Raw genomic sequence first — 27,498 nt, 5'->3', positions numbered from 1 at the left:
CCTTTCCTGCAGTTTCTGGCTCTGCGAACGAACGAACGACACGAGGAGGAGCCGGCGATGCTTGCGAGACACGTTGTGAATAGCTACGTAGAGCACGAGGAAGCGGAGTCGGTGTTGTAGCGCTATATGTTACCCTACGCCTCTTCGATGGTCTATCTTTCTCTTCCTCGTCAGCCTTGGTGTCCCTCGTGCGGAGAGGCGAGCCAATGGGCTTGCAGGCAGCTACAGTTTCCTGATCTCTCTTCGCCGTCCTCCATTGGTAATTCACCTGACCGCATTCTCACAGTTTTCGGAGCAGGAGGGGCATCTCTGCGTAAACCCACAATGACTTCGATGGAATTCCGGATGAAACTGTTAGAGCGGTTCAGGTTTACATCAATACGAAGCAAAGGGGGAAGTCTGGCATTGAGTGTGGTAGCAACCTGAGCCAGTTGGGGACGCGACGTGGTGAGAAGATCTTCGTGACAGCAGAAGGGAACGGTGTCAAGAGTGGTAATTACGATAGCATCTTCACAGGCGTCTTCGTTCTGTAGGGCGATATTTCCTGGCGTTAACGTAGAATGTGGATTCCTAAAATCACGTTGAGCGGGCGGTATGTCAAAAGCAGGGTCAGCATCTCTAGAATGATGTTTTTCGAGAGCCACAGAAGAGGATCTATATAAATCTAGCCTGAAGAATAGTTTGCGGACAGGTGTGAAAGGATTAAAGAATGTTCTCCTGTGCTTCGTAGTGGATGATGGTGGTTCGAAAAACAAGAAAGGAAAAAGAACGATCATGGATTTATGACGCATCGATCACAGCTTCACCGGGCTGCGGAACTTGAAGAGCCACCTGGTTATTTATATATTCATTCAGTACTTTTCCATCAGAAACCAAGGAATTCCCGCAAATTTTGGAGGTCTTGGTAAACGCTTCCATTTCTTGATTCGTTGATTGAACTTCGAGCTGTTGCCACCAATAGAGTCAGGAAGGTTTGAGGCAGTGGAGATAGTTAATAATTATGTTATCATTGAGCCAAGATACTTCTCCTGCGGAGCTTGATAACGCATAGCCCCGACTTGGCGACTACGGAAAGAAGATCAGGATTCATCATTCAGCATTACTAACTGGGACGCTTGGGACTTCAAGGAGATAAAAATTTCTTCAATGTGTACGAGAGAGGCTTGGCGGGTACGCAGTGGCCTGAGAGATGTGGCGGCAAAGGCCAGAAAATCCTGTGCCAGTTGATGACCCGACTACTTACTCCAAAATCGTACGTTTGGGAAAACTTGGTATGGTCGATCCTTTGAAAGATTACTTTTGATTCTTGACCTCCAGTGCTCAAGCCTATACGTAGTTGTCAATCTCACGGCCACAATTACAACACAATCTGATTCTGATTCACAAAGAGGACATTAAATAATTTACACGTCTATTAGGCTCGCAGCTGCTGTCCGTACTTAAAAATTCATATTTATCAGTGGTATAATTCCTCATGAGACCCGGGTTAAGAAGCATTCAGCAATGATGCCACCTCACTTAACCAATGCATGAAATCCGTATCTGCATAGTCAAAGGCGTGATCTTCATCCAACTGGCTCAAGAGCCATCCCAGCCACGGCATCCATTGCGTGTCGAGCGCAGAGAGAATTCTCGCTGCTTCGATGCCCCACTGTTTCCTCGCCCACCACGGGCCATCCTTCGCCACCCGCTTCATCATGACACAGAAATGCGCCAAGATAATCAATGCACGTGGCTTCCCCTCTGCTAGTAGGCGAAAGAACCTCTTAGGTGCCATTGTCCACCAGAAAGCCACTGCGTTCCAATTCTCAGATGAGGCTTTGCATGATATCTCGAGAATTCGTATTGATTCCTTATACGCAGCATACACCGATACGTCGTGTAGCTCCTCAAGGTCTGGTGACGAGTGCGCTGTGCTCAGAAGTGTCGACAAGGATGATGAAAAGGATTCCTCCAGCGGTGTAGATATGGTTGTTGGCGCTTTTACGAGTAACGCCGGGCGCAGAACACCTTCTCGGAGCTGTGGCCAGATTTTTGCAACCTCGCAAGTGATATTACGGACTGTGATATGCCAGCCGCTCATGGATAAGGAGACGATGGAGGATGTAGCGAACTCGTACATCGCGAGAAGGGACAAGGTGATAAAAATAGCACCAATATCCGTCTCCCCGTCCGTCTCTGCCTTGTGTAGCCCCATCTTGGCTTGCCAGTGGTAAGTGCTCGCGGCTACGGCGTACCGATCTGCCGTGGGATCAGTATGGTAAACGTGAAGCGCGGACACGGCGAGAACAGCGTAAAGGAGACATTGGTTTCTAGGATCGAACACGAGTTTGGGAACGATGGTAGTCCAAACATTGGATGTAACAGGATCAGAAGCAAGTGTGTGAGAAGTAGTGGTAGAATAGCGGTGAATTAGCTCGAGAGTCAGTAGGTCGAATGAACCTGTTGTGCCAGTTATTGTGGAAGGGGAAGTTTCAGGGGAACTTGATGGAGTACGGGGAGATGTCGCTGGTACCAGCGAGTGATACGGTGGGGTATCGATCCAGACACATTCTATGCATCTCCTGGTACAGTTCTTGCAAATAGGAAATTCTTCATCGCACTTCATTTCAATATCTGAGTTAATTATAGAAATGCTGACACAATAAACACATACCTTGACTTTGCGTTGTTTGCATGTTTTGCATCCATTTCGTGTTTTACGGTGGGGGCGAATTGGTGGCATATTAATATAATACTGGCTGGGGTCGCCCCTGCAAAGCTGTGGACGGAGTTTAAACTGAGTCCAATTTTCATGATCGGCCGTTTTGTTTTTGTTTTTCCTTCCTTTTTTCCTCCTCTGTGGACAGGACCGGTGAGAACATTCCTCATCACCCTCATCTTGTGCCATACCATGAACTCACATTTTGTGCTCCCCCAACATCCTTCTTCCCCCTCTGTCCCTTTTTTTCGTCTGTGAAGTTCAGTTTCTGGCCGGCCCGCGGCATCGGACCGTTGGGCCATGTGGTCCCTTCGGCGCTTTCATCCGAGCTAGCCGGTCCCGTTCTCGTTCACTTTGGTTGACTATTGCACTGCAGGAGCCAGAGGCCCTTTTTGCAGTGAGTGTCACTTTCTGACTCTCTCAGATTGTTTTCGATCTACTGCTCCTCAAACGGTAACCTCGTCGGTCGTGTGTAGCGGGAAATTGAGAGGATATAGATCTCGTAGCCAGAGTTCTGTACTATACAACACAACTTTCACCGGGGCTGACCGTGATGCGAAAAAATGATGACAGTATGCATCGCTCAGGACATGGCTGTATCAAAATCCAAATTCCCGCTATCCCCAAGAGTATCTAAATGCCCTTTTCCATCTCTTGCCAAGCTCATCAGTGCTTTCATTTTCCGAGGTTGTAGCCGTGAAGCGATGAATTGGGGTCATGGCGAAAATGGCCTCCCGCTGAAATTTCGTAGGAGTCGACAATCTGGTCGTACGGCGCTTGCCATATCTTGGTCTGGTAGTGGTCACGAAACGAGTGTCGATTTGCATGTTATCCATCCTTTCCTGTAGTTTCTGGCTCTGCGAACGAAGGATACGAGTAGGAGTCGGCGATGCTTGCGAAACACGTTGTGAATAGCTACGCAGAGCACGAGGAAGCGGAGTCGGTGTTGTAGCGCTATATGTTACCCTGCGCCTCTTCGACGGTTTATCTTTCTCTTCCTCATCCTCTTCTTCCAGTCTCGTTAGCCTTGGCGTCCCTTGTGCTGAAAGGCGAGCCAATGGACTTGTAGGCGGGGTACAGTTTCCTGATCTCTCTTCGTCGTCCTCCATCCGTAATTCACCTGACCGCATTCTTACGGCTTTCGGAGCAGGAGGAGCATCTCTACGTAGACCGACGATGACTTCGATGGAATTTCGGATGAAGCTATCGGAGCGGTTGAGGTTTACATCAATACGAAGCAAGGCGGGAAGTCTAGCGTTGAGCGTGGTAGCAACCTGAACCAGTTGGGGACGCGACATGGTGAGAAGATCTTCGTGACAGCAGAAGGGAACGGTGTCAAGAGTGGTAATTACGATGGCATCTTCACAGGCGTCTTCATTCTGTAGGGCGATATTCCCTGGCGTTGACATAGAATACGGATGTTCGAATTTGGGCTGTGTGTCGACGAGAGGGTTAACTTCGCTAGAGCCGTGTCCTTCGAGAGCCACAGAAGAGGGTTTAAACAAATCTAGCCTGAAGAATAGTTTGCGAACGGGCGTGAAAGGATTAGAAAATGTTCTCTTGTGCTTCATAGTGAATGATGGTGGTTCGAAAATAAGAAAGGATAAAGAACGGTCATGAGTTATGACGCATCGATCACAGGCCGATCGCTTCAGAAATTAGATTTTCTATTGATAGATAAGTTTCCTGAGGAATTTGCACGAATGTCGGAGGATCGTTGCGAACGATCTTGTTTGTAAGATATTCCACCATATTGCCGTCAATAGAGTCAGGAAGGATTGAGGCGGTGGAGACACTTAGGTAGAGATGCTCCTCGAGTGGGGCCCCGTAATACATGGTATATGGTAGTTCAAATTCGCAGATACGGAGAGAGTGCCGGAGTTATCGACTGGGGCGCTTGTGATTCCGAGGAGCTTGGCACCCTGTTTGCTCATGCGTACGTATCAGAAAAAGACAGGGAATGGTGTAGGTGAACAACTTCTTTATCCTACTTTAAGGGACCATTTAAATAATATCATTGATATCAGTACATGTACCTTACTAATGGAGTAGACCGTACTCACACTTAGACCCGACACATACTATTCGTTGTCACCGTGAAACTAGGGACATGTTTTGTACGCTCTATGACCGTATTGTTACGTCGTATCCGTAACGATGCAAGGCACATCCGTACTTCGCACCCCTTAGCAGCCTAGCGTTGTAAAAATATTAAAGGGGGACCATAAGGTAATGAAACAGTGCCTTGCTATTTACTATACAATTGCGTATGACATCCGGAAAAGTAATGTACTGAGAACCAAATCTGTCACTTCCTTCTAACATACCTTCCATCTCCACGCATAGCCTCGGCCTCAATCTCCCTCCTCTTCTTCTCATGCATCTCCTTCGCCCTCTCATTGATATTCTCCGTTTCTTGGGTATCCGGGAACCCAATATCCCAATACCCCGGCGGCGTCCCACCCTGCGCCCAATTATACCGATGTCGCGATATTCCCTTCTTCCTACGCACAGGAGAAGGCGTAGCGTTCTTCTTTGGTGACCGCCACAGCGGCTGCTTCAAACGTTTCGGAAGAGGCCCGACACCTTCGTAGTACTATGTGAGGAAGCACTGATGAGGAGCACGTTTCAAAAGAAAAGAAAAATACGAACGTCACGACAACACTCGCAATCTCCAGCATGAAGTTTTCGTCGCTCGCCCTTGTTGCGGACAACAGCATCAAACTGGAAGTCGAGTCCGTTGTTCCGGTTTGGATCGATGGCAAAGGTTTCGTTGATCGTCTTCTCTTTCGAATCTTTTGCGTATCGTCCACGACCCTTGAACGCTGAATAGTCGTTCGTCTGTTTGGCGTTACGCGCCGCGGATACAGATGACGCGGCTTTCTCCTTCTCTTTGCCTTTTCCTTGTGGTGCAGATGGCGTGGAGTGAGGACTGTCATGTTCGTGACTGAGGCGGCGAACTTTCCGCGGTGGCACCGAGGTAGTCTTCGGTTTCGTCGGTGTCGATGGGGCTAAGATACTGTCAGCTTTGTATGTAGAATTCCGATCCCGTCGGCGTACATTGCTTTGATAAGAGGACGAGTGTAGAGCGAGGTCCGCGTCGCTTGATATCCAAGTTTGGGACATTGGAAAGCCGCGCCGACGGTGATGTCAACGGGGCTAGAGACGCAGCCTGAGCGTTTTAAAAATGAATTGTATGGTTGATCGTACCTTGACCTTGAAAGAGCACTTTGGACTGCGGGGTCGGGCTTGATTCCCCGACTAGAACAGAACGACTCGTCAGAGATGACAAGACGAGAGATGCAAGGAGCAAGAATACCAAGAGAGTCCTCTTCCGTGTCTGATGAACTTGGAACAAGAATGGAGCCGTTAGCCTTGGGGCTGAATAATCTAATGAACCAGTAAGCGTGATGGAAACAATATGTAGGCCGGCATGACTTACAGCGGTGATGGAATTGTGGTCTTCGAAGGACCGGCTGAAGTCACTCCATTGATGAGAGAGGCTGATGGAAGCGGTGACGGTGAACTTGGAGTTCCAGGTCGCTTGGAAGGAGTTGGCGGGAAAATTGCCCTATGGTAACTGTTATAGGGTATCAACATGTCAACCGGTAGGCCCATACGTAGTTATAGGCACTGGCGCAAGGCTGGAGCCATTGGGCTTTGGGCTGAATAATCTAAGGGACCATTAAGTGTTATTGAAGCGATACATTCATTAGTCACCTACTGCGGCAATGAAGTCGTGGTTTTCGAGGGACCAACTGGAAGCGATGCCGAATTTGGAGTTCCAGGTCGTTCAGAAGTGTTTGGTGGGAAAATCGTCCTGCGGTGACTGTTATAATGTATCAACATGTCAACCAATAGGCGCATACGTGGGTATCGGCGTTGGTGTGAATTCAGGTTCATTCTCTTTGTTTTGTCGATACAAGTTCTTATCCTCGTATGGGTACGAAGCTACTTGAGGATAAGTGAAAATATTCCCACATATTAGATTATCATGCTCACCGTCGTCCGCATAGAGCAATGGCCCTATCTGCTCCCACATCTTCCCATTGTCAGCCAATCGCATAAAAATATTCCGTCGAAACTCGTTGTCCTTTTCCGCCTCTATCTTGGATTTTGCCTTGCATTCTGTATCAAACAGGAATGCCTTGAAGTCGCGCCATTTAGTGTAGTCTCGTTTGTATATTGCGGCGGCGCGTTGTTTCTTGTCCAAGAGTTCATCGTATCGCGACTGAAGCGCCTTCAGCTGGGCCGCTAGTAGACGTGTTGATGGCGAAGAGGATGCTGGAAGGTCCCTATCGGAAATATATTTTCTGGCTATAATTGCCAGACAGTTAGGATAAAACATACTTTGTCTTCTCCAAGAGTTGGTTTCTCTGCCTTACAACATCATCCAGCTGAGTCTGTAAATGGTCCCTTTCGTCTGTCGTACGACGGAGCGCCTTTTCTAGATCCTCTATCCGAGTTAACGCATCACTGTACTTCGTGCCATGCTCAGCGTTGTCGACTACGAACAATGCCTCCTGCAAGTCGCTAAATCCAAGGGCCCTGACGAGGTGCCCTGTCCTGTTCGTTACGTCGCTGAGACGGTTCAGCGTGTCCTCAGCTGAATGCTTGAGTCGGTCATACTTGGCCTCGTGTGCCGCAATTTCTTTACGGTGCTTCTCATTGAGGACCTTGTCGCGCTCTCGCATGTGCGCGCTGGAGAAAGTCGCGCCGTCCATGCGAGGCCGTCGGGGGTGATGGTAGTAAGAGTCGAAGAAACGTGGGAGCCGGCACGCGTCACGATCAACATACAATCCTAACCTTGTACCGCCACCATGACCACGATGCGGCGGCCACTGACACCAGTGACGAACTCAAGGCTACCGACGTCGCCATTAATAAAATCGAGCGTTTCCTCCCCTTCTGCTCCCCAGCAACAGCCCAAAACGCCCTTGCCACTGCGAGCGATACCCTCCACCCTCGCAGTCAAGTCATCTCCTTCCGTACCTCCTGCATCTGCAGCGTATGAGCCGCTTATCAAAGCCGTCCTTCGTCAACGGCTTCTTTGGAGGATTTTTTTGGGCTCTATCGCATTTTGTTGGGTCCAGACGGTGGCATGGACAATATGGTGCCTTGGTGGTATTGAGGAACTGGGGATTGGCGGGGTGGCAATGGTTCCGGTGACGCCGTCGACGTCAATGATGGCATACGTGTGTTGGGTAGCGGTAGCCTTACCTATCGTGGTGCTAAGAAAAAGGCATCTTACAGGTCCGTCGACGCGCTCTCACCGAATTTATCTGTTGATTCAGTTTTCCTTAGGTTATCACTCAACGTCAAAGACTCCTTTAAAAACATTGCAGAATGCTCTGGCAAAACAGGGCACTAGAAGCGCATTCTTGGTTTATCTTTCCTCTGCAATCATTGCGACACTTCTCCATGTATCGATGGCTCGAATGTCCAAATCGAATGACCCCCGACTGTCAGTATTTGTCAAATCAAAGTGAGCGGGTGATGCGTATGTTCACTATTTTCGTGTCTGACTGGACCAGGAAGCACCCATATTATTTGAATGGTCGGCTGGTGTTTCTTTTAACATCTCAGGTTATTGTTGCATGCTGTTCTATACTCCGAAACATCATGATGGATCGTTTTGTCTTTCGATGGCCCTCCTCTTTTGTAAGCATCCTATTTTTCTATTCATGAACTGTATGGCTGAAGTATTCTGCAGAATCAGACCCCAAAATCTGCAGTTACGCTCGGCGACTTCTTGCGGACGCTGGTCATAGTAGCTCTCCTCGCATCCGTTTCCGTGCCCACGTCTGCCGCTATATTTGCTATTGCACGGCTCACGCTTCCCATGCTTTACCGCCTACCACTGCTTCATCTTGTCCTGCGGCCATTCACAGCTCATTTCCTTCGGGGGTCTTGGACAATATTTTTGCCCATTCAACACTTCGCTCTTCTGATAAGAGCATGGTTCCTGGCATTTTCAACCTTGGCAACCTGGGAGGTCGCAGAACTACTATTTGATTCCTTTATCAGCCAGCCCATTCTCGTATCACACATGACAGCGGACCCATCAGTAACCCTTGTGTCGGGAGTGGCTTCCTCTGATATAATCCTCAAATATTTCGCATTTGCCGAACTAAACGAGCTATCTTCCGACCTGTCTCCTTCAGCAGGCGCTCGTCGGACAGCTCTCTTCGGAGATCAGAAGTATTCCCCCAATCTCTGGAGTCATCTATGCAGGGAGAGCCTTCTGGTTCTCGGGAGAGATTACCAGCATTTCTTGCGGAGAGGAGCGCCCCCAACCATCCCACCACCTCTTGCAGTAGCAACTGCAGCGCAACCACAACCACCACCCTTCCTATCCACCCCAGTATCTGTAGTCAAACAGCTCATTTACAAGCAAGCGAAACCGTCTCCCATCAGCAGCGTCATTGATTCCCTTGGTGCGGACGGATCATTCGCGCAAGCAGTCGAAGCGGGTGCGGAAGCTGCACACATCCCGGACTTGTTTAAGTCAGCGAGTACTGCTTTACCCGTTCCAACAGAGGTGACGAAAAGCGTAGAAGAAGCCAAGGATTATTTCGGGAATATCAGGAAATCTTTGGGTAGTGCCATTCACCGGTACACGCCTGTTGCTGTGCAGGAGGCATTTGGAGCATGGGTGAATTGGTGGACGAGGGAGCGGATAAGTAAGGTCGTGGAAGGATCCTTATCCAGGCGTGAACTTGATCTTCTTGTCATCGAAGGTACGATGGCATTCCTTCTCGGAGTATTCCGGATGCTGATTTGTCTTTTGATTTTATTAGTCCTATCACGTTTAACGTGTTCGTCCCTGACAGAAGATCGATACGGGGTCGTCCAGCGCGATATTCCCAAAATCCTTGAGGCGATGCTCTCCTTCTTGTCAGCGATAGAAGATTACCAGATTGAACTGAATGCTCTGCGACCTCCGCCACCAGAAGAGGAGGAAGGCCTATCGGATAAAGAAAGAATGCAACGCGAGGTTCTTCGGATAGAGTTGGCTAAAGCTAGTGAGGCCCTAGGATACCTCGGTGATGGTGAGTGTAGTGAGTTTACGCTGGTTGTATGGACTAACGGGGATTGGATGTAGGATTTAAGAATGGCATCGCGCGTGTTGTACGGACGTTTGGGGGTAAATTGAATGCATTCAAGTTCCCACCGCGCACTGCGAACAAGCTGCAAGGGTTTGTAGATTATAATCAGTAATCATGATCGATTTTTGCTTCTGTCAGCAGGCAGTTCTAGTTCATCGTCAATCAGCAATTCGCCACAAATAGCTACCCGAGTCTAGGTACAGGGACTATGGTACATCAAGAGGACGCAAGGCATCACTCACTCACTTTCGTGCAAAGAAGATCATCAGAAGTGCTAACATCAGGTATCGTTTCCGTTTACTACTCCAAGCGACTGGTGTAGAATTGAATGTTTTGCTTTCCAAGTTCACACACTTTATGCAAGACATTTGCTCAAGCATCATGTTATGTTCCATAGAATTGTCAAGGCGTGGAATACTCCCATGGCGCTTATCACTGATGATGCAATAAGTGTAGAGGTGCCTGATAAAGTCAAGAGTCAGCAGCATTCAGCCCGGAAATAGTTAGGAAATTTGATATGGAGCGGTGACTCGTCTCGTTCCCCGTAAGTGTGTCGGGAGCGGCGACCTTAGCATGAACTCGGCACATCTGAGGTCCCCCCTTGTATTGATAATCTGTTCCTTGGGTATTTTTGTGACTATCGGTGATGATTGGTCTATTAGGTGGCTCTTGCGACGTACGTTCATTCAGGCGGCGGTCTTGGTTTATTACTGACTGACGAACAGTGTTCTTGCCGACCGAACAGGCCTTACACTAATCTAGCTCGCTTTCCAGGGCCATGGCACCTAGCACCTGCTTACTTGCTGCTCATCCAGATTCTACAGGTAGTAACTTTGCAATGCCGACGGCATTCCTAAGTAGTAAGTGTACGTTGTTTTCTCGGTCTGTGGTTTGACGCTCATTTCGTAGGACACGGCTATCAGCTTTCCGAACCTTGTGCATCATGGTATCAATCATGGAAGGTTAAACGAAGAACACCGCTTGGTCGGGGATCCTTCACCGTTGTACGTTAGCTTTTTATTGACTTTACTTGATATCAGACATGGGCACGACTAGGTCCATCGATCATCGCCGGAACGGCAGAGTTGGCGTGGATGACTACACGAACTCTTATACGATTACTCGCGGTGCCGCGAAAATTCGCGTCTCCACAGCATAAGGACCACCGGTGCATCAATTGAGACCGAGATTTGGTTATGTTATGCTCCGAGGAACCAACTGCCAATCCAAAACGCGAGGTGTTGCGTAGAGATGGGTGACAACTGGAACGCAGCTTATTTCTCAAGTGCGTAATGGCGACGTTTTGTAAGAGTGATTCTTTGAAACAGCAGTCCCAGTCATGCTGAGAAATGAATACATAGGTGACGAGAAGTGCGATCTACTCTAACGAATGGCGCGCTCCTACCTCAAACCGAACCCCAAGGAACGTACCTCAAGCGCTGTTCAAGTTTAGACACCAATGCTAGCTTTCGGCAGCAGCATGTTGGGACGGCATACCGGCGCCGCTATGGAAATCAAAACTAACTCAACACACCATGTTTGTATGCTGTAGCGCGCTCTACATCAAGTATCTGCTTCGTTCTGGATCCTACGGGACTGAATGGATTCACAATGTCCCTCGCGGGCTTTGGGCTCGTGCGAGTGGGTGGTCCAGTTCACTCTCACGCGGCTGGATTATGCCTTTCATGATGGTGAGTTCATGACCGTCTTGACAATGGTAATGCCGAAATTATATTACACCAGTACAGCCTCATCATCGGCTTTACATAACTGCTAATATGCCAGCGTCGCGATCTCTCGCGGTTGTGTGAAGGAAAGTAATAGTTCTGCATGACTTGACTCATCATATGTTTCACATTTTGCTTTAAAAGACGCTGGTCGTATTCGTTGTGGTTCATTGACCATCGTTCTTTGCTGGTTATCCGAGATGAAGGCTTCTGGCGCGATCTTTACCTCTCTCCTAGCACTCTCCCTGGCCTTCAATGCTGCTGGACATCCCAATAATCCAGGCCGGCTACGTCGGCGGCAAGTCATGCGAACGACATCTATACTGAATGGTAGGTGAACACTGTTCGTCTGTGATTCCGCTAAAGCTTCGAGTAGATCCCGCACCCCAACCAAATCTGCCAACTACCCAAGAAGCTCAATCAGCAGCAGCATCCGTTGGTTTAAACTTAACTGATGTCCAGGCAGATATCTTGTCAGTGAATTCAAGCTCTCTTCATTATTCCTTGAACTGATGCGAAGCGATACAGGGTGGGAATGAAGAAGAAGAAAGAACTCTTTTTCTTTTTCGGTATTCAAAACACGACTGACTTTAAGAACAAGCTGGCGACGGATATCCACCCTCTCATTACTTCTACTACCCAAATATTGGACGTCACAACTCAGCCTCTAACAGCAGTCAATCTCGCTTTTTCCCAGTCAGGACTTTCTACACTAGGTATCACCGACAATTTAGGCGACCAGTTCTATTCTCAGGGACAGGAAGCTGATTCTGCTGCCATCGGTGATCCCGGAACTGGGAATTGGGTGCAATCGTTTGCAGGAACCTCTGTTCATGGCGTTTTCTTGCTTGCATCAGATACTCTTGATAATGTCAACGATACCCTGTCAGACCTCTTGTCAACTTTGGGAGATTCCATCGCTGAGCTACATCGTGTTCAAGGTGAAGCTCGCCCTGGATCAGAGGAAGGCCACGAACGTAAGTCTTCGCAATCCTTCGATCCATCTTGATGATGATGATGCATGTGCAGATTTCGGATTCATGGATGGAATAAGCCAGCCCGCAGTCATAGGGTTCACACAATCACCTCTACCCGGCCAGCTAGCTGTCGATGCAGGGGAAATTTTACTGGCCGAGGACGGTGATAGTACTACTCGTCCCTCCTGGGCTAAAGATGGCTCGTTCCTGGTCTTCCGTCAGATGGAGCAGCTGGTTCCAGAGTTCAACAAGTTCTTGTTGGACAACCCGATTTCTGAGCCGGGTGTTCTCACTCCCGAAGAGGGATCTGCCTTATTAGGCGCGCGTATGATTGGACGATGGAAGAGTGTATGTTTATCATCCGAGAAAAGATCTACTTCCTGCTGACTTGCGATTTTCAGGGTGCTCCCGTCTATCTTGCACCCTTGTTCGACGATCCTACGTTGGCGTCGGATCCCATGCTGAACAACAACTTCACTTACCACGATGATGATGCAGACTTTAACAACCAGACGCGCTGCCCGTTTGCCGCTCATACCAGAAAGACACGCCCTCGCGGAGATTTCACTCCGGAGGAAACAGCGCATCACATCATTCGCGCTGGTATTCCGTACGGACCCGAAGGTTAGATCCTTTTTGTAGGCGAAACCAGGCGGCTTATAAAATGTTCACAGTAACTGATGACGAAGCAGCGTCAAATACCACCAGTGCTTCTTTGGAACGTGGTCTCGCCTTTGGTTAGTTAAAATGTAGTGATTCGAACGAGCGTCGACTGATTGAGGCTACTATAGTTGCATATCAATCTAACATCGGTAACGGCTTCCGATTTTTGCAACAGTTGTGGGTCAACAACGCAAAGTAAGTAGGCAATTCGATTTTTCCATACCTAATGTCTTGGTCTGAGTACTTAACCCTCTGTAGCTTCCTCCTCCCCAGTACCGGTGTGGATCCTATTATTGGTTCTGCAGGAACCGACCCTTCATCAAGAAGTCGTCCAATTACTGGTTTAGATCCAACAGACCCTGGCCGTGCTATCACGTTGCAGAATGGTGCGTGTCCATTTGAAATTTGAACTGGAAGGTTTGGACTAATATGATCTTTAATCAGACTTCGTTGTCTCGCGGGGAGGAGAATACTTCTTCTCGCCCTCCATCTCTGCTATATTGAATACCATTGCCGCCTAATGTAGTTGTAGACAGAGATGTTGAATTAATATTTATATAGTAAATAAATGAGCTCAGTTTTGTGGACAGTTAGTCACTCTGACCTCTTCCGCATTCTAGACATGAGCTGAAATTCGTCAAAATTCCTTTGAAGACCTTGGATAACGAAGAAGCATTATCTGGACCTTCTGGAGGCTCTAACCAGTAGCGATTGGACAGGGCATGAGTACTCGAATGTCTAAGTGCTATAAAAAGTTACATCGACGTGGAATGGTTTTGGGGTACTGTCTGAATTTCAGACATGAGCCTGCTTTAGGTTTACGAGGCGTACCGGAGCCTTCGCTTGTTCTTCTGCAAGATGAGAGTCGAACTTGAAGGTTTTGAAGTTTGAACAGGGCGTTTGGGGAGTGGGAATATGCACGGTGCGCTAATAAACGTCTCTCGTGTGGATTGTCTAATTCTTCTCTCGAGCGTCCGTCCCTGGTCTTGTCGGCAGAGGAGAATATTTTCAGGGCATGGGACCGTGATATCACGAAAGTTCACAAAGATGGAAATTTAAATTTTGAAACTCCGGCCACAGCAACTGCGGCCATGAGCAAGGGTAACCAGCTCTGTTATGCCAATCCGCACGCACATTAAGACACGAACTGGATGCAAAACATGCAAACGACGCAGAGTCAAGGTATGTACTTATTGTCAGCCTTTGTATAATTAACTCAGATCCTGAACTTCATGAAGTGCGATGAAGAATTGCCTATTTGCAAGAACTGTACGAGGAGAAGCATAGAGTGCGTCTGGATCGATACTTCACAATCTCACTCGGTGGCACCAGGGACATCTACCCGTGCTACATCAAGTACCTCACCTGAAAATTCCCCTTCCACAATATCGAAATGGACCGGTGCAGGTTCATTCGACTTGCTGACTCTCGAACTAATTCATCACTATACCACCGCCACTTCGCACACACTCTCACCTGACCCCGCTAAAGCATGCGTATGGGACACCTCCGTTTCGAAACTCGCGTTCGATCCCAAAAATCATTTTCTCCTCTACGCTATTCTGGCAATGTCAGCGCTTCATGCTTACCATGATGATCCCACGGCCAGTCGGTATTCCGTAGCTGCGAACACCTACCACTGTCAAGCCAAAATGGGGCTACACATGGCAGAAACGGATGGCGGAAAGAATGATGCTAGGGCTGTCTTGATGGCCTTATGTCTTCTTGCGATGTATGAGTTCGCTACGTCATCCATGGTCTCCTTATCCGCGGGCGACTGGAATGTCATAGCCCGCAAGGTTGCGAAACTCTGGCCACAGCGTGTCCTGCGTCCGATGTTATTCATGGTGTCTACATCCTCGGAAGAACCGTTTTCATCATCTCTGTCGACACTTGTGAGCACAGCGCACCCGTCGCCGCCGGATCTTGAGGAACTACAGGACATATCAGTATATGCTGCGTATAAGGAATCGATCCATATCCTCGAGATATCATGGAAAGCGTCACTTCAAAATTGGGACGCGGCGCTTTGGTGGTGGGTAATGGCACCCAATACGTTCTTTCGTCTGTTGGCAGAGAGGAAACCGCGTGCACTGATCATCTTGGCGCATCACTGTGTTTTGATGAAACGGGTGGCGGAGGACGGGCCGTGGTGGGCGAGAAGGCAGTGGGGTGTCGAGGCGGCGAGGATTCTGTCCGCGCTCGACACGCGATGGATGCCGTGGCTAGGATGGCTCTGCAGTCAGTTGGATGAGGATCAGGCGTTTGATGTTGTGGATAGGGATTTTATGAATTGGTTGAGTGAAGTGTCGTCTGCGTCATTGCTTAATGCCTCTTGACCTGGTATGCATTTCATGAGGAATCATACCACTGATTAACTTGAATTTTAAGTATGGACTACGGCTACGAGTCTAATAAAAATAGATGTGTAGATTATCCTGACTTTCTTTTATGACATGCGTATATATCTTTTGCTGTGGTATGTGCTTTTTTTTGATGTAAACGTCTTTTTTATTGCTATTTCGAAAAAGGATGAGATTCTCAAAAAAGAAAAAAAGATTTTGACGCAACTGATACCTGCCCGATCCTGCCCGATCTCGCCCACACCATCTGAGACAACCTACAACGTCAATCATCATGACCCTCTGAGTGCGGGCTCTGAGGTGTTTTAACAGGGACCAAAACTTTTTGATTCTTTTCAGGAATCCCATCATTTTTCAAAATTGCTATAAATAATTCACACCAGTAATATCAACAACTTCTAATTCCCATGCTACGGTGAAATCCACGATGTTATACTACATCCGCTGTTGCTTACGGTATGTTTACTTTATCGACGTCCATTCTCTCGTCATTAATCATCTCGCAGGAACAGTATTAAGCCTGTACGTGCCCTTCAAGATGCGGGAAACTCTGCTCGAGGCCTTTCACTTGAATACCCACTTTCGGCCTTCTCCCTTCATGATCCATTGAAGAACGTCCTCAACCTCGTGTTGAACTTACGCCAGGGTAACGTATCGTGTTACGGCGACCGAGACGAGTGGGTGCCCGGGAACGGTGGCGAGTCTGGGCAGTGGGTTGGAGGAGAAGGATGGGTTTCACTACGTGCAGGAACCTGAAGGATCAGCGTATTCTCCGACTGTGGGAGGAGTTTTAGATTTCATCATGGTAAGTCATTGAGTGTTCAGTCAATACGTGTGCTAAAGCGCTTTGTCCTTTCTCAGGCCCTATCCTTCTCCTCGTGGCAACCTACCTTACAGATAGGACTCACTGACGTCGAACCGGCATTAGGATTTTTTGATCGAGTCAGCAGATTGTGTTCGAAGCAAGAAGGTATATGGACGACGCTAGGTTGGGTGCAGCGTTGGAGAGATTTGAGGGAGAAGGTGGACCTTGCAGAGAGGAATGGGAGATAGCTTTCCCAGGTACGTTGTTGACTCTCCGGCTACGTATCTTTGGCTAATAGTCTCTTCAGCCTATGGACCTCGTCTCTCGGAGCAAATGCCAGTCGTGTTCGTAGTACGTCTGTCATCTTTCAGCTCGCCTCTTATTGAAATTGGTTTTAGAATGGATACGGTGGTGTTCTCGTGTTGCCAATCCTTTCTGACGAACACTCGGCCTTCAAGATGTAGAAAGCCTAACTTGACGCCGTCTTTTGTACCCCCTGACAGCCATCGCGACCGAGGAAATATCCGTCAGGGAGAAGTACTGGGAATGTCGGGTTGTTCCCGGGAGGGAATCATATGGGTATGGTATGGTCTTTTTCTCTCCACCCTACGAGCTCTGCCTGTTGGCAGACTTTTGTGCTTTCTGGGAGCGCAGAAATTCCCTCGAACCGAATTCCTATTCTTTGACTTTCCAGCTGCTGAATCCTTACCTTTTGTGCCCTAGCAGTACGAATATAATCCCCCTACTTTTCCGATTTCTCGTCACCCCCGCCATCGTTGAGAACGTTCATTTTTTGTCATCATCAAGATTATCTGCGCTGGCGATCAGGGTCAAGGCCTATCATTCGTATACGCTCAATGTCTTTATCGCCGACAATCTAGGTGACTAGTTCTATTTTAAAACCGATTCTGCCGCCATGACTCTGGAACCGGCAGTTCATCAGGAAAAAGGCTATTGCTATACAGTATCAACAGCGGTCCATAAAGGTGTGGGAACGTCTGTTCACGGCGTTTTCTTTGTATCGGATAACACTGGTAAACTTGGGTTGAACTGCCTTTTCTCAGTGATTCTGAACGTCGATTGTTTGACTCTAAGACAGTCGCCTACCATTTTGATATCTACTCTACAATGCTTTCATGCACGCCATGAAGGGTCCACTCGATGAGACGTACGCAACCGTCCGATCAAAACGGTACGAACCTTCATGGCCATGGCACACATTGAGGCCGCGGAATTCGGGGCCATTTCTGATCGAGACCTTGTGCCGATACCAACAACACCGTATCTCATCGACCTCTCGAACTCGCAGTAGTATGTGTGCTCGTATCACTTTCAGTATTTCATGTCTTTATTCTGGCTATGACTAGGAATACCCGAAATGGATGAGAACGTTCCGAACAGGTGGCTTCGCGATGATCTTTCCAAAATGCTCCAAAGCAAACCGCTCCCCGATCTGCGTAAGCATGTAAAATCACAAAAGAAGGGTGTTAAATGCTAAAAATAAATATTTAGGGTCCTTCTTGTGGAGTGCTCTGACCGTTGATCTCCTCCCGCCCTCTGGGTTAGGTGAAATCCTCCCGCCCTCTGAGTTTGGTGAAACGACTTCCATTCCAGTACTGAAGCAACGGTCCTACACTGCTAATACACTCGCCATACCATCCACTCTTGCCGACACTCTCTGCACCGACCTCGGCATGGAGGGACTCTTGACGAAGCTCAACACCACCTTCGTACTGCCATACACTTTGTTCCCTCCGTGGATATACTCCGTACTTGAGGACTGCATCTCGAAAAACTATGACTTTGGGACTGCGTTTGCTCATCTCTGCTTATTTTGGCACAACCCGACATATTATATACCAAAGTGGGAAGAGCAGTACCAAAAGATGGTGCAGGATGTACTCGTCGAAGACAGAATCATCTACCCATCTTTACCCCCTCGGCGTGTCTGGGACCTGTACAGTAACCGAGTGGTGCCATGGTGGATTGTCCGGCGATGGCCATGGGGGATATCGCATGCATGGATAGACGAGGAAGACCGCAAGGATGTGTTGACACCCATCAACGGATACGAATGGCCAGTGCCAATCCCTAAAGACACCAGCCTGGAGCACATCCGGATTGAGATGCTCAATCTAGGAGCAAAGTACGTGTGGCTGGATGTACTCTGCTTGAGACAGAAAGGGGGCCGCAGGGAAGATCTGCGAGTGGAGGAGTGGAAAGTGGATGTGCCCACCATTGGATCTGTGTATGAACAGGCTGAGAAAGTGGTGTGTTATCTGAGTGGGCTGGGACGGCCGTTGAGTTCCGACGCTGACAACTTTGAGAGTGACCGGTGTTGGTTCAAGCGTGCATGGACCCTGCAAGAGATCAGCAGGCATCCGATCATCGGTGGGGTCACTGACGACAAGGAGCTACGATGGAGATTCCAGGAGCAGTTATCATCACTGCGGAGGATACACGGTCAACACCGTGTGTATGAAGTGTTGTTGCAGATGCAGAAACGGGTGTCGACGAATCCTGTGGATAAAGTTGCGGGGATGGCGTACCTTCTGAATTCAAACTCTATACCGGCTTACTACGGAAAGCAATCCGAAGAGGAGGTGTGGGCAGCCTTGGTGAATATGACAGCACAACACACTCAAGGGGATTTGCTCTTCCTGTATCCTAAACCTGGAAACGGTAACAAAATTTGGCGGCCATCATGGAGGCAGGTCATGATCGAGGAACTTCCATCGCAACGCCGCAATTTGCAGATTGGTTGTTGGAATCTGGACGGCAAGACAGATGTAGACTCATACCGCAATGGATACATTGTTGAATCGGCCATTGTAAAAGGATTGTCCGAGGGAGACTCGCAACGACGTGTGCGATCAGGAGAGCTTGTTGTTGAAGACAATACAGGAACAGAGTGTATATTTGAGATCTTCGCCTATCATCAGTACGCAATACCGGATGGCTCATACACGTTGCTAGGCGCCAAGGTTAAATCTTGCAGTAGGGTGTGCTGGGTAGTCGGGTGGAGACTGCCAGATCGGAGGCTAAAGAAGTTGTCAGTATTCGAAATGGACATGGGCGATGCACCAATGGTGTTATTGCTGTCACAGGGCAGGTCCGATACTACGTTGCTTGCTTGATATGAATAAATGTTCACAACACATTTCGAACATGATTCTAGAATTATAATCATCAGCTTGTTTATATGCATCGCTCGTTGAATTATACAATAATTAGCACCTCTTGTATTCTTACGCTTATTTTAACATCTGGTTTGACCGCCAGCGTGTGTATGATTTTCATTTTTGTACAGCTTAGAGACTCCTGGGCCAGTCGTAGTTCCAACTCGGTACTTTGGCTGCTGTTATGAAATCCTACCGAAAAGGAGGAAATAATCGGCATACAGAAAAGATAATGCAATATCGAGCACATACCTAGCTGACTCGCTCTGTCCAGGAGCAGGCGATGATGATCTAAATAAAGCGGGTCCTACCTAATAATAAAATTTAGATCGTTCATCAATGTTCTTGAATGTGACCGTATAGGTGAGAACTCACCTATCGATATCGGGAAGTATATCGGGACTCTTCAAATTCAGGATTCAGGGATCCCAGATGGCACGCAACATCATGACATTGCGCGTCGGGGCAGAGGTACAATAAACGTCGATGAAGGAGCGGAGAAAAGAGAGTCGATGCCTCTTTGGGAAGAACGGGTAGGTCAGTGATGGCAACTTCCTCTTTTGTTCGTACCACCGTGTTTCATTCTTTCTTCATGCGATTTCCGGTGTTCCAACTGTCCATGTCACATCAACTAATACGGGGAAGCCTCATCGTCAAAATCTCAGGATTAAGTGGAATCAATTTTACTTTCATTTGCAAGCCTGTCAAGACGATGTGCTGCGCTCCGGCGAGCGACATGTAGGGACACCTAGAGATGACAAAAGGACGGGCAGTGAGTTGGAGGGGTTCCGGTTCTCACTGAAGGATAGTTTCCCTTCGCGCAGGGGAGAATCAGCGTACTCTCCGATCATGATAGTTGGTTTTGCGGTCTAGATTCTGGCGTTGGGTCTCCTGCCGGTAAGTGATGCATTTAAAAACTCTCATACACACAATGGTTAGTAACTACTTCCTCCATGAAAGGATAATGGGAGCGGCAATAATTTAAACATGAGTACAGTGTCTTCCAAGAAGAGTTCAAGGCGGGCAGAATCCGTAGTCGTCTGGTATGTCTTTTTCTTCCATTCTCGCGTGTTTTATTTAAGCATTGGGTGTCGCCAGTCTCAATCTCAATGTGTGGAACCAAGACTGCGTCAGAACGGCGTACTACGTTCCGGCGAGCGATATGTAGGGACACCTAGAGATGACAAAGGACGGGCAGTGGGTTCTCGTTGAAGGATGGTTTCTCTACGTGCAGGTGGCGTTTGATCATGGTGAGTCGTTAACCATCTTGTTAATATCTTCGCTGAAACCCAATCTCCTCTCCTAGGAATCCTTTCCTTTTCTTCACGACAGCAACTTGTCAATGTTCAATACCGGCACTTGACACGATTCGACGGCCCTAGTTCAAGTCAGTAAGGATACGGAATGAGGGAGACTTGCAAAGGGCTCGAGCCGTCGTGTCCGTCCATCTTCATGCAACAATTCCGTCCTGTACCTCTGCTCTGCCGCGACGAGGGATGGTGAATTGGAACCACCCGAGAGGGGACTGGTCATGGAGAGGGAGAGGGTTACAGAGTAGCCCGGTTCTGTCTGCTTGAGAGGTATGTGCTTAGCGGTTGACGCGAACGCGTGAAGTGTTGACTTTGATACGCAGGTAGCTATCGATGCTAAGATCAAAATCAAGCTAATATCGATCCTCGCTTTCTTCTATAACCTGCATATACATCTTTTGCTGCGGTATGTGCTTTTTTAGTGTAAACGTCTTTTTTCATTCACACCAGTAATATCAGCGACTCCTCTTTCCCGGAAGTCAAGGATATACTACATCCTCCATCGCCTACGGTATGTTTACTCTTATCGGCATCCATTCTCTTGTCATTAATCATCTCGCAGGAACACGGAAAGCTCCACTTTCGTCCTTCTCCTTCGTCGAAGAATGCTCTCAACCTCATATTGAACTTACGCCGGGGGGGGTAATGTATCGCGCTATGGTGACCGAGACGAGTGGGTACCCGGGAACGGTGGCGAGTCTGGGAGGAAGGATGGATTTCACTACCCGCAAGAAGGATCAGTGGACTTTCCGACTGTGGGAGGGGGTTTTAGATTTCACATGGTAAGTCATTGGATGCCCAGTCAATATGTGTGCTAAAACGCTTTCTCCCTTGCCAGGCGCTATCCTTCCTTCCTCCTCGCGGATATGACTCACTGACGTCGAGTCAGCATTAAGATTTTGAGGTGAATTTCGGATCGAGGAAATATCTACCGGGAGGAAGTCCTGGCGTGGTGTGCGACATCGAGCCATGTCTCGGGATCGAAGTACTTGAACGAAATATGACTGTGGGCCCAGGGAGCATGTATGGCAGAGGGGACTTTGCTCAATTCATCATCCTGGTATCCAGTCAGTCAGTCAGTCAGTCTTGTCATCAGTTTTATTGATTCTCACTCAGTGTTACATACGTATGCGTGCTTATACAGGTCATCATTACAGCACTGCAGCGATGCTAGTAGTCTTGCGTCCTTTTCCCTGGTAACAGCTTTTTATGATTTTTGCTGCGTGACTTTCTAGTCTATCATGTTGCTCATAACAAGTGGGCAACAAAATAAACACGCGAACCACGCGATTTTATTTGAATAGAAGCCACAGAAATAGAGATTCCGGACAGGAGATGCAGCGAGCGAGTAGATAGGCGATGTGAAAACTCTGCAGGAAGGCGTACAAAGGGAAGCGAAGTTGCGGGTCCAAGTGACGGCAACTTCCGCTGTTGCTCGTACCACAACAACTCTTCCAGAGACTGTCGGCGTTCCAATGTCGACTCCCATCCCAATCAGTCAATGGACCTACGTCTTCCCTTTACCGCGTATCCGGATGTCGTGCCGATGTCGATGCGTCGAGCAATGGAGAGGAGAGTAGAGGCGGTTGGAGGGAAGGAGGTCATTCCGCCCTTTCCTGCTGCTATTACATGTCAACGCAACCCTCGATTCCTCTTCAAGCGGTGTGTCTACTGCCGTTTTTCGGTTCTCGGTGGTGGGGAAAGACGTAGCGTGCCGGAGAGAGGTGCTTGTGAGAACGGAGTGGAAACGTCACCGGTCACTAAAGTAGAGACAGTGCAGGAGGAGGGTGGAAGGTATTACTCGCGGAGACGCTCGATTTGGGTAGTAGCTCGTCATTGACGGCAGAGCGCATGGTGGCGGTACAAGGCCAGGATTGTTCGCCGATCGTGACGCGTTGTCGGCTCCCACATTTCTTCGACTCTTACTATCACCACCCTCAACGGCCACGCGACCTTTCTCCAGAACTCACATGCGAGAGTGTGACGAGAAGGATCCGCGGCACACGAGCGTCCTTAGGTTTGGCGTCTTGCAGGAGGCGTTGTTCGTAGCCACCAAGGACAGAGATGCGCTCACTCGGATGAGCACGTTCTGTCTGACGATGGACGAAAGGGACCATCTACGGGCTCTTGACTGAGAAACCGACTCCGAGGGAAGAAAAGGTACGTTTTTCTATCTTAGCTGTCCGCGCTGATAACATATAGCTTCTGATAGGGGTTCCCCATCACCCTTCTAATGGGTGGCGACATGCAGCTGCAATGTACGAACAGAATGGCGACTTCAAGGCCGTTCTGTTCAATGCAGACTCAAAGGAGGTGGAGAAGGACAATGACTACGCAGTTGGCTGACAGTGGGTAGGGCAGCGGATGAAGGTAGGCATGATTACAACGTATGCGCCTATGCTAATACACTATAACAGCTGCTTCAAGGCGCCAAATTCTTCCAAGCGACCCGTAACTGCAAGTTCGGCAACCGTTTCGAGCTGGTCCTTCACTTAATCCCATTGGTACGCGAGCCTCAGATCTGCGACCCGATGCCCTTTCCACATATAAAGCTTGAAGATCTCTGGCCTGTGTCCGATTCTCCACGTGCACGCATTTTATTGTTCCCCGCCATATGGGGAGAGAGTGGAGGTCGACGGTGGATAGTAGACTATGCCTGCCTGCCTGCGGTATCATGACTCTTGCCTCGCGACAGGGTACACAACACACGCATCTTGCTTTTTGAAATGAGCCTAGTACCCAGCGGTATGTTGTTCTCTTGACCGGCATGTTAATCATCTCATCATTATTACCTAGAGTACACCATAGTGTCCCAATTCTCGTGCTGTTACTACGTCGACTTCATTATTGCCCACATAAATATGGCATATTGTTGTTTGATTTAACGATTGCCACGATGCAAGCGTCTTTCGCCACAGTCTACACCCGCGGAGGCTGTGAAAAACATACCATACAGCAATCCAATCAAATCAGTGACAGATTTTCACTCCTTGCCACTGCCACGCTTTCTCCTCACCTACACACCACCATGAGTTCCCTTCCTCCCCTTCTCACATCTGAAGTCTACAATTCTCGTCAGCTTCCTCTCCTACTGCGCACATTGACCATCCCAAGTCGGTATGCGTCTAGTCTTCCTAAGCTTCAGGAAAGTCGTCCGACTGTCGTCGTCAGCTCTTGTGCACAAGATCGAGCCCATCATGTCTCAAGATCTCAAGGTCGACCGTGACATCTTGTGGAAGGCGTGAAGGTCGACGAGCACATGGCGAGGCTGGCACCCGGCACGTCCCGACTGAGTTCCCCAAGTCCGAAAGCACTAAATGCGACCCTTCCCGCAATAAATCATCCTCAATTCCAGAAATCGACGTCTTATCAAAGTTTGGTCTGCACAGCTTGAGGTTTAGATGTGGCGGCATCGTCTTGCACTTGAGATCGGGTCAATCACGAGTTTAAATCTTGCTGCAAAGTCCCCGCATTGGAGATGTTTGATGAGTCTTCAGCAAATGGTACGGAAGTCCTTGGGTTCGTGGCAGTGGTAGGACGGCATTGATGGTCGCTGACGACACGAGGGGTAAAAACAAAGCAGGAGGATCGTGGTAGAGGACCAGCAAAGTTGGGAGATAACTTCGACATTGCCAGCAACAGCTGTTTAGTTACCAGCCAGTCATCCATCGAACTGATAACCGGTGCTGACACAGCCTTTGTGCTGAGCATCGTCTTCTTTCCATCGAGCCCCCACTCTCTCATTCAAGGTTTTCGCATGATGATGACTCCTTTGTTCGAGATCTTCTTCCTCCACTCGCAATCTATCTTTGATGATAGGTCCAAATTTTTGATGAATAGTCGGCTTTATTTTCCCCAGCGAACTTGGGGCCACGGATTTCGGTGTGAATAAGTCAGATTTCAGAGTGGACGATTTGGAGGTGGCTGGATGACTCGATGAAGTCTGGGTGATGGGGAAGCGAGGTGTGTAGATACACAGTTCTTCTCGGCTTTGTTGTACTGATGTCAGGTCTAAAGGTGCTTCACTGCTTCGTTAGGGCTCTCTTCCTTCTGATGTACAATGACCGGTAGATTCGAGCCGGCAGTGGTGTCGTTGTTACTGGGGACATAGGCATCTAGGCTACGGCAAAAATCTTGTAACGTTTGCATGCAATATACCTTGTTAGAATCCTGATACACCCTATACCAGGGCATAACCTGTGAAATTGGCAACAGACCAGTGAACAACCAGGCAATGCCCAAATGCAAATACATTCAGCAAATATCACCCCTTTCTTTGATCTGCACCCAGGTATTAACCCTCCCCAAGCACTCTATAAGCATTGAATGAGAGTCAATAACAAGCCTGCATTCCTTTAGGTGATGGGTATTTGAAGGCTGTATTGTTTGATCTGCAAGATTGATAAGGCATCCGGAGGAGTATGGGCTCATTGGGATAGATGAATTCCTTCCAGATTTGAGAGTGTGGTGTGTGGCATGATCAATATGAGTGTGAAACTTTGCAAGGATAGTGAAGGAATAACAGATGGAATAGTGAGATTCTTGCTGAGCCTGGGACCAGCATTTGAAATGTCCCTTACACAACATTATCACAATAAAAATTTGTGTCAAATTTGTGGACATTTATTCATCAAGCAAGAAAAGTAGTATGAACCTTTGTAGCAATACCCTGTGACACTAATGACATAAGGTCCTCATACATCTGGAATACTGATAACTTCTTTAGCCTCTGATCTGGCAGTCTCTGCCCAACAACCCATCTATGTCTATATCCACGTGCAGTGCCTAGCAATGTGTATAAGCCATCTGGTATTGGATACTGATGAAAGGCAGAGATCTTGAATATACACTTTGCCCCAGTGTTGTCTTTGACAACAAGCTCTCCCTGTCGCAAGGCTTGTCTTTGTGAGTCTCCCTCAGCAGATAATCCTTGAACAAAGGCTGATTCAATGATGAAGCCTTGGTAGTATGAGTCAACATCTGAATGGACATCCTCATTCAAGCAACCAAACCACACATCCTTCCGTTGGTTTTTTGATGAAAGTGTTTCTGTCATGACCTGATTCCATGATGGTCACCAAATTTTCATTCCATTTCCAGGTTTAGGATACAGGAAAAGCAAATCTCCCTGGCACCAGCGCAATGCTGCATCTACCAGTGCTATCCATGCATCCTCTTCAGACTGCTTTCCATAGTATGCTGGTATACATTCAGAATCCAAAAGATATGCCATCCCTGCAATTTTATCCACAGGATTTGTTGAAACCCGCTTTTGCATATGTAATAGCACACTATATACATCCCGTTGACTCCTCATATTCTGCAGCAATGATAGTTGCTTATAAAACTTGGCCCGTAGCTTTTGATTGCCAGTGTTCCCACCAATGATTATATTCCTGCTGAGCTCCTGGAGTGTCCATGCACACTTGAACCAACACCGATCACTCTCAAAGTTGTCAGCATTAGAATTCAATGGCTGTCCCAGTCCACTCAAGTAGCACACCACTTTCTTGGCTAAGAAATACACCTCTCCAATAGTGGGGACATTGTTATGGTTTATTCATTTTTCTTCATTTACTCAGCTTGATTACTCATATGCGATCATCACGGACGGTCTCTCACAGTACTATTATTAGCATACTCAACGTGTATTTAAGTAGAGCCTCAGCTGGCCTAAACTCCAGCTTCGGCTAAGGTTTAATCTACCCAACTCAAAGCTCCCTGTTTCGTGACTATCTAAGTCATTGATTGACTCCTATACATCTCCTTTGACCTCTAAGAGTATCGTCCACCAAAGTGCGAGTGGCGATCCTTAGTTGATCTAAGTCGATTATAGTTGGTTGTTGACATTTAGCCGAAGCTCGCCATACGTTGCTCAGTGTTGTACGCTGCCCAACATTTATTCTCTATTACTCTTCACGGCGGTAGTCGTTTGGGTCCTACCCACCATACTACTTGACTCACTATTCCCGATCCTAACCACGATCCTTATCGTGTTCGTCATCCGAATTTATATCACAGCTCCGGTACTAGCAGCATTGCTCCTAGTAGCGTATACGGGATATCTTCGAATTTGACGACAACGAATCTCTTCATATCTTCCCTCAAAATTGCTTCACTGTTGGCAGTGGTACTGCTAACACTGACAGGCACTCTCGACCTAAACGACCCCTCGTTGATGACCGGTTCCGACTACGAGACCGACCTCAGCCTGGTTATCGCCATACTCATTGCACTCACCATTCTCGCCATCCGACAGTTCGTATGCCACTTGCTGAACTGCTACCAACTGTTGCAGTAGCTTTTGGATTACTTGCAGGGGCACTCCTAGCACTCGCCATTAGGGCAGTCTACAGGTGTTGCACCCGTGCTCGAAGAGCCAGACTCCCATTCCACTACATCCCGCATCTCAGGATTCTGTATCCAACCGTTCCATATCCGCACATTCCAGTGCAACCCACACTTCACGATGGACGACCCATCACACCCAGAGGAGAATCCTCAAATTCCGGGGAGTCTTCCCCAACCCCAAGAGCAGCCTCTGTTGACATCACAGATGTACGAGGCGTCGACCTACTCGCAGACATCCATGTATCTCCCCCAGGAATCATCGACCTCCCTTCCATTGGAGGAGAAGAAGGAGGGGATATGGGCTCGAGCCAAG

General features: G+C 48.2%; 10 protein-coding genes across 10 annotated transcripts; 7 read left to right on the top strand and 3 right to left on the bottom strand.

Moving 5' to 3' along the window:
- Positions 1-85: 85 nt before the first annotated feature.
- Positions 86-929, bottom strand: EV420DRAFT_1030406 (uncharacterized protein). Its single transcript, XM_060465400.1, has one exon. The coding sequence runs from the start codon at positions 789-791 to the stop codon at positions 171-173; it is 621 nt and encodes a 206-aa protein (XP_060324722.1). The 5' UTR covers positions 792-929; the 3' UTR covers positions 86-170.
- EV420DRAFT_1485046 (uncharacterized protein) lies at positions 795-7,425 on the bottom strand (the record flags this gene model as incomplete). Its single annotated transcript, XM_060470156.1, has 21 exons — positions 795-831; positions 859-945; positions 1,024-1,065; positions 1,108-1,214; positions 1,244-1,326; positions 1,519-2,602; positions 2,657-2,761; positions 2,904-3,030; positions 3,142-3,220; positions 3,474-4,208; positions 4,784-4,803; positions 5,029-5,297; positions 5,354-5,720; positions 5,762-5,860; positions 5,912-6,091; positions 6,144-6,272; positions 6,322-6,375; positions 6,426-6,530; positions 6,571-6,652; positions 6,704-6,996; positions 7,052-7,425. The coding sequence occupies 21 exons, from the start codon at positions 7,423-7,425 to the stop codon at positions 795-797; spliced, it is 4,458 nt and encodes a 1,485-aa protein (XP_060324721.1).
- Positions 7,426-7,502: 77 nt separating this feature from the next.
- On the top strand, positions 7,503-10,094 carry EV420DRAFT_1340730 (nucleoporin protein Ndc1-Nup). Its single transcript, XM_060468929.1, has 6 exons — positions 7,503-7,954; positions 8,006-8,186; positions 8,236-8,362; positions 8,415-9,441; positions 9,502-9,753; positions 9,807-10,094. Exons 1-6 carry the CDS (start codon positions 7,522-7,524, stop codon positions 9,920-9,922), a joined length of 2,136 nt encoding a protein of 711 aa, XP_060324720.1. The 5' UTR covers positions 7,503-7,521; the 3' UTR covers positions 9,923-10,094.
- A 230-nt stretch (positions 10,095-10,324) lies between these two features.
- EV420DRAFT_1030150 (uncharacterized protein) lies at positions 10,325-11,326 on the top strand. The gene is made up of 5 exons (XM_060465396.1): positions 10,325-10,472; positions 10,573-10,670; positions 10,720-10,794; positions 10,851-11,115; positions 11,172-11,326. Exons 1-4 carry the CDS (start codon positions 10,384-10,386, stop codon positions 10,967-10,969), a joined length of 381 nt encoding a protein of 126 aa, XP_060324719.1. The 5' UTR covers positions 10,325-10,383; the 3' UTR covers positions 10,970-11,115; positions 11,172-11,326.
- A 411-nt stretch (positions 11,327-11,737) lies between these two features.
- Positions 11,738-13,698, top strand: EV420DRAFT_1649338 (fungal peroxidase; the record flags this gene model as incomplete). Its single annotated transcript, XM_060478296.1, has 9 exons — positions 11,738-11,867; positions 11,914-12,010; positions 12,066-12,514; positions 12,567-12,862; positions 12,916-13,138; positions 13,189-13,251; positions 13,306-13,372; positions 13,436-13,563; positions 13,622-13,698. The coding sequence occupies 9 exons, from the start codon at positions 11,738-11,740 to the stop codon at positions 13,696-13,698; spliced, it is 1,530 nt and encodes a 509-aa protein (XP_060324718.1).
- A 556-nt stretch (positions 13,699-14,254) lies between these two features.
- On the top strand, positions 14,255-15,933 carry EV420DRAFT_1576724 (uncharacterized protein). The gene is made up of 3 exons (XM_060474510.1): positions 14,255-14,359; positions 14,416-15,689; positions 15,907-15,933. Exons 1-2 carry the CDS (start codon positions 14,294-14,296, stop codon positions 15,514-15,516), a joined length of 1,167 nt encoding a protein of 388 aa, XP_060324717.1. The 5' UTR covers positions 14,255-14,293; the 3' UTR covers positions 15,517-15,689; positions 15,907-15,933.
- Positions 15,934-16,433: 500 nt separating this feature from the next.
- EV420DRAFT_1030188 (uncharacterized protein) lies at positions 16,434-17,275 on the top strand. Its single transcript, XM_060465397.1, has 3 exons — positions 16,434-16,602; positions 16,653-16,689; positions 16,744-17,275. The coding sequence occupies exons 1-3, from the start codon at positions 16,515-16,517 to the stop codon at positions 17,066-17,068; spliced, it is 450 nt and encodes a 149-aa protein (XP_060324716.1). The 5' UTR covers positions 16,434-16,514; the 3' UTR covers positions 17,069-17,275.
- EV420DRAFT_1030090 (uncharacterized protein) lies at positions 17,276-19,523 on the top strand. Its single transcript, XM_060465395.1, has 3 exons — positions 17,276-17,656; positions 17,713-17,802; positions 17,858-19,523. The coding sequence occupies exons 1-3, from the start codon at positions 17,482-17,484 to the stop codon at positions 19,480-19,482; spliced, it is 1,890 nt and encodes a 629-aa protein (XP_060324715.1). The 5' UTR covers positions 17,276-17,481; the 3' UTR covers positions 19,483-19,523.
- Positions 19,524-22,335: 2,812 nt separating this feature from the next.
- On the top strand, positions 22,336-24,079 carry EV420DRAFT_1485041 (uncharacterized protein; the record flags this gene model as incomplete). Its single annotated transcript, XM_060470155.1, is given in 8 exon segments — positions 22,336-22,628; positions 22,798-22,925; positions 22,945-22,994; positions 23,037-23,171; positions 23,252-23,338; positions 23,387-23,472; positions 23,530-23,579; positions 23,964-24,079. The coding sequence occupies 8 exon segments, from the start codon at positions 22,336-22,338 to the stop codon at positions 24,077-24,079; spliced, it is 945 nt and encodes a 314-aa protein (XP_060324714.1).
- Positions 24,080-25,908: 1,829 nt separating this feature from the next.
- Positions 25,909-26,382, bottom strand: EV420DRAFT_1724266 (uncharacterized protein; the record flags this gene model as incomplete). The annotated part of the gene is made up of 1 exon (XM_060479808.1): positions 25,909-26,382. A coding segment is annotated over one exon (474 nt), but the record flags the coding sequence as incomplete, so codon positions are not given.
- Positions 26,383-27,498: the final 1,116 nt, after the last annotated feature.

This window comes from Desarmillaria tabescens (genome assembly GCF_030435595.1).
Source record: "Desarmillaria tabescens strain CCBAS 213 chromosome Unknown EV420scaffold_59, whole genome shotgun sequence".
Classification (NCBI taxonomy): Eukaryota; Fungi; Basidiomycota; class Agaricomycetes; order Agaricales; family Physalacriaceae; genus Desarmillaria; species Desarmillaria tabescens.
This window is presented reverse-complemented; position numbering and strand designations above follow the sequence as displayed.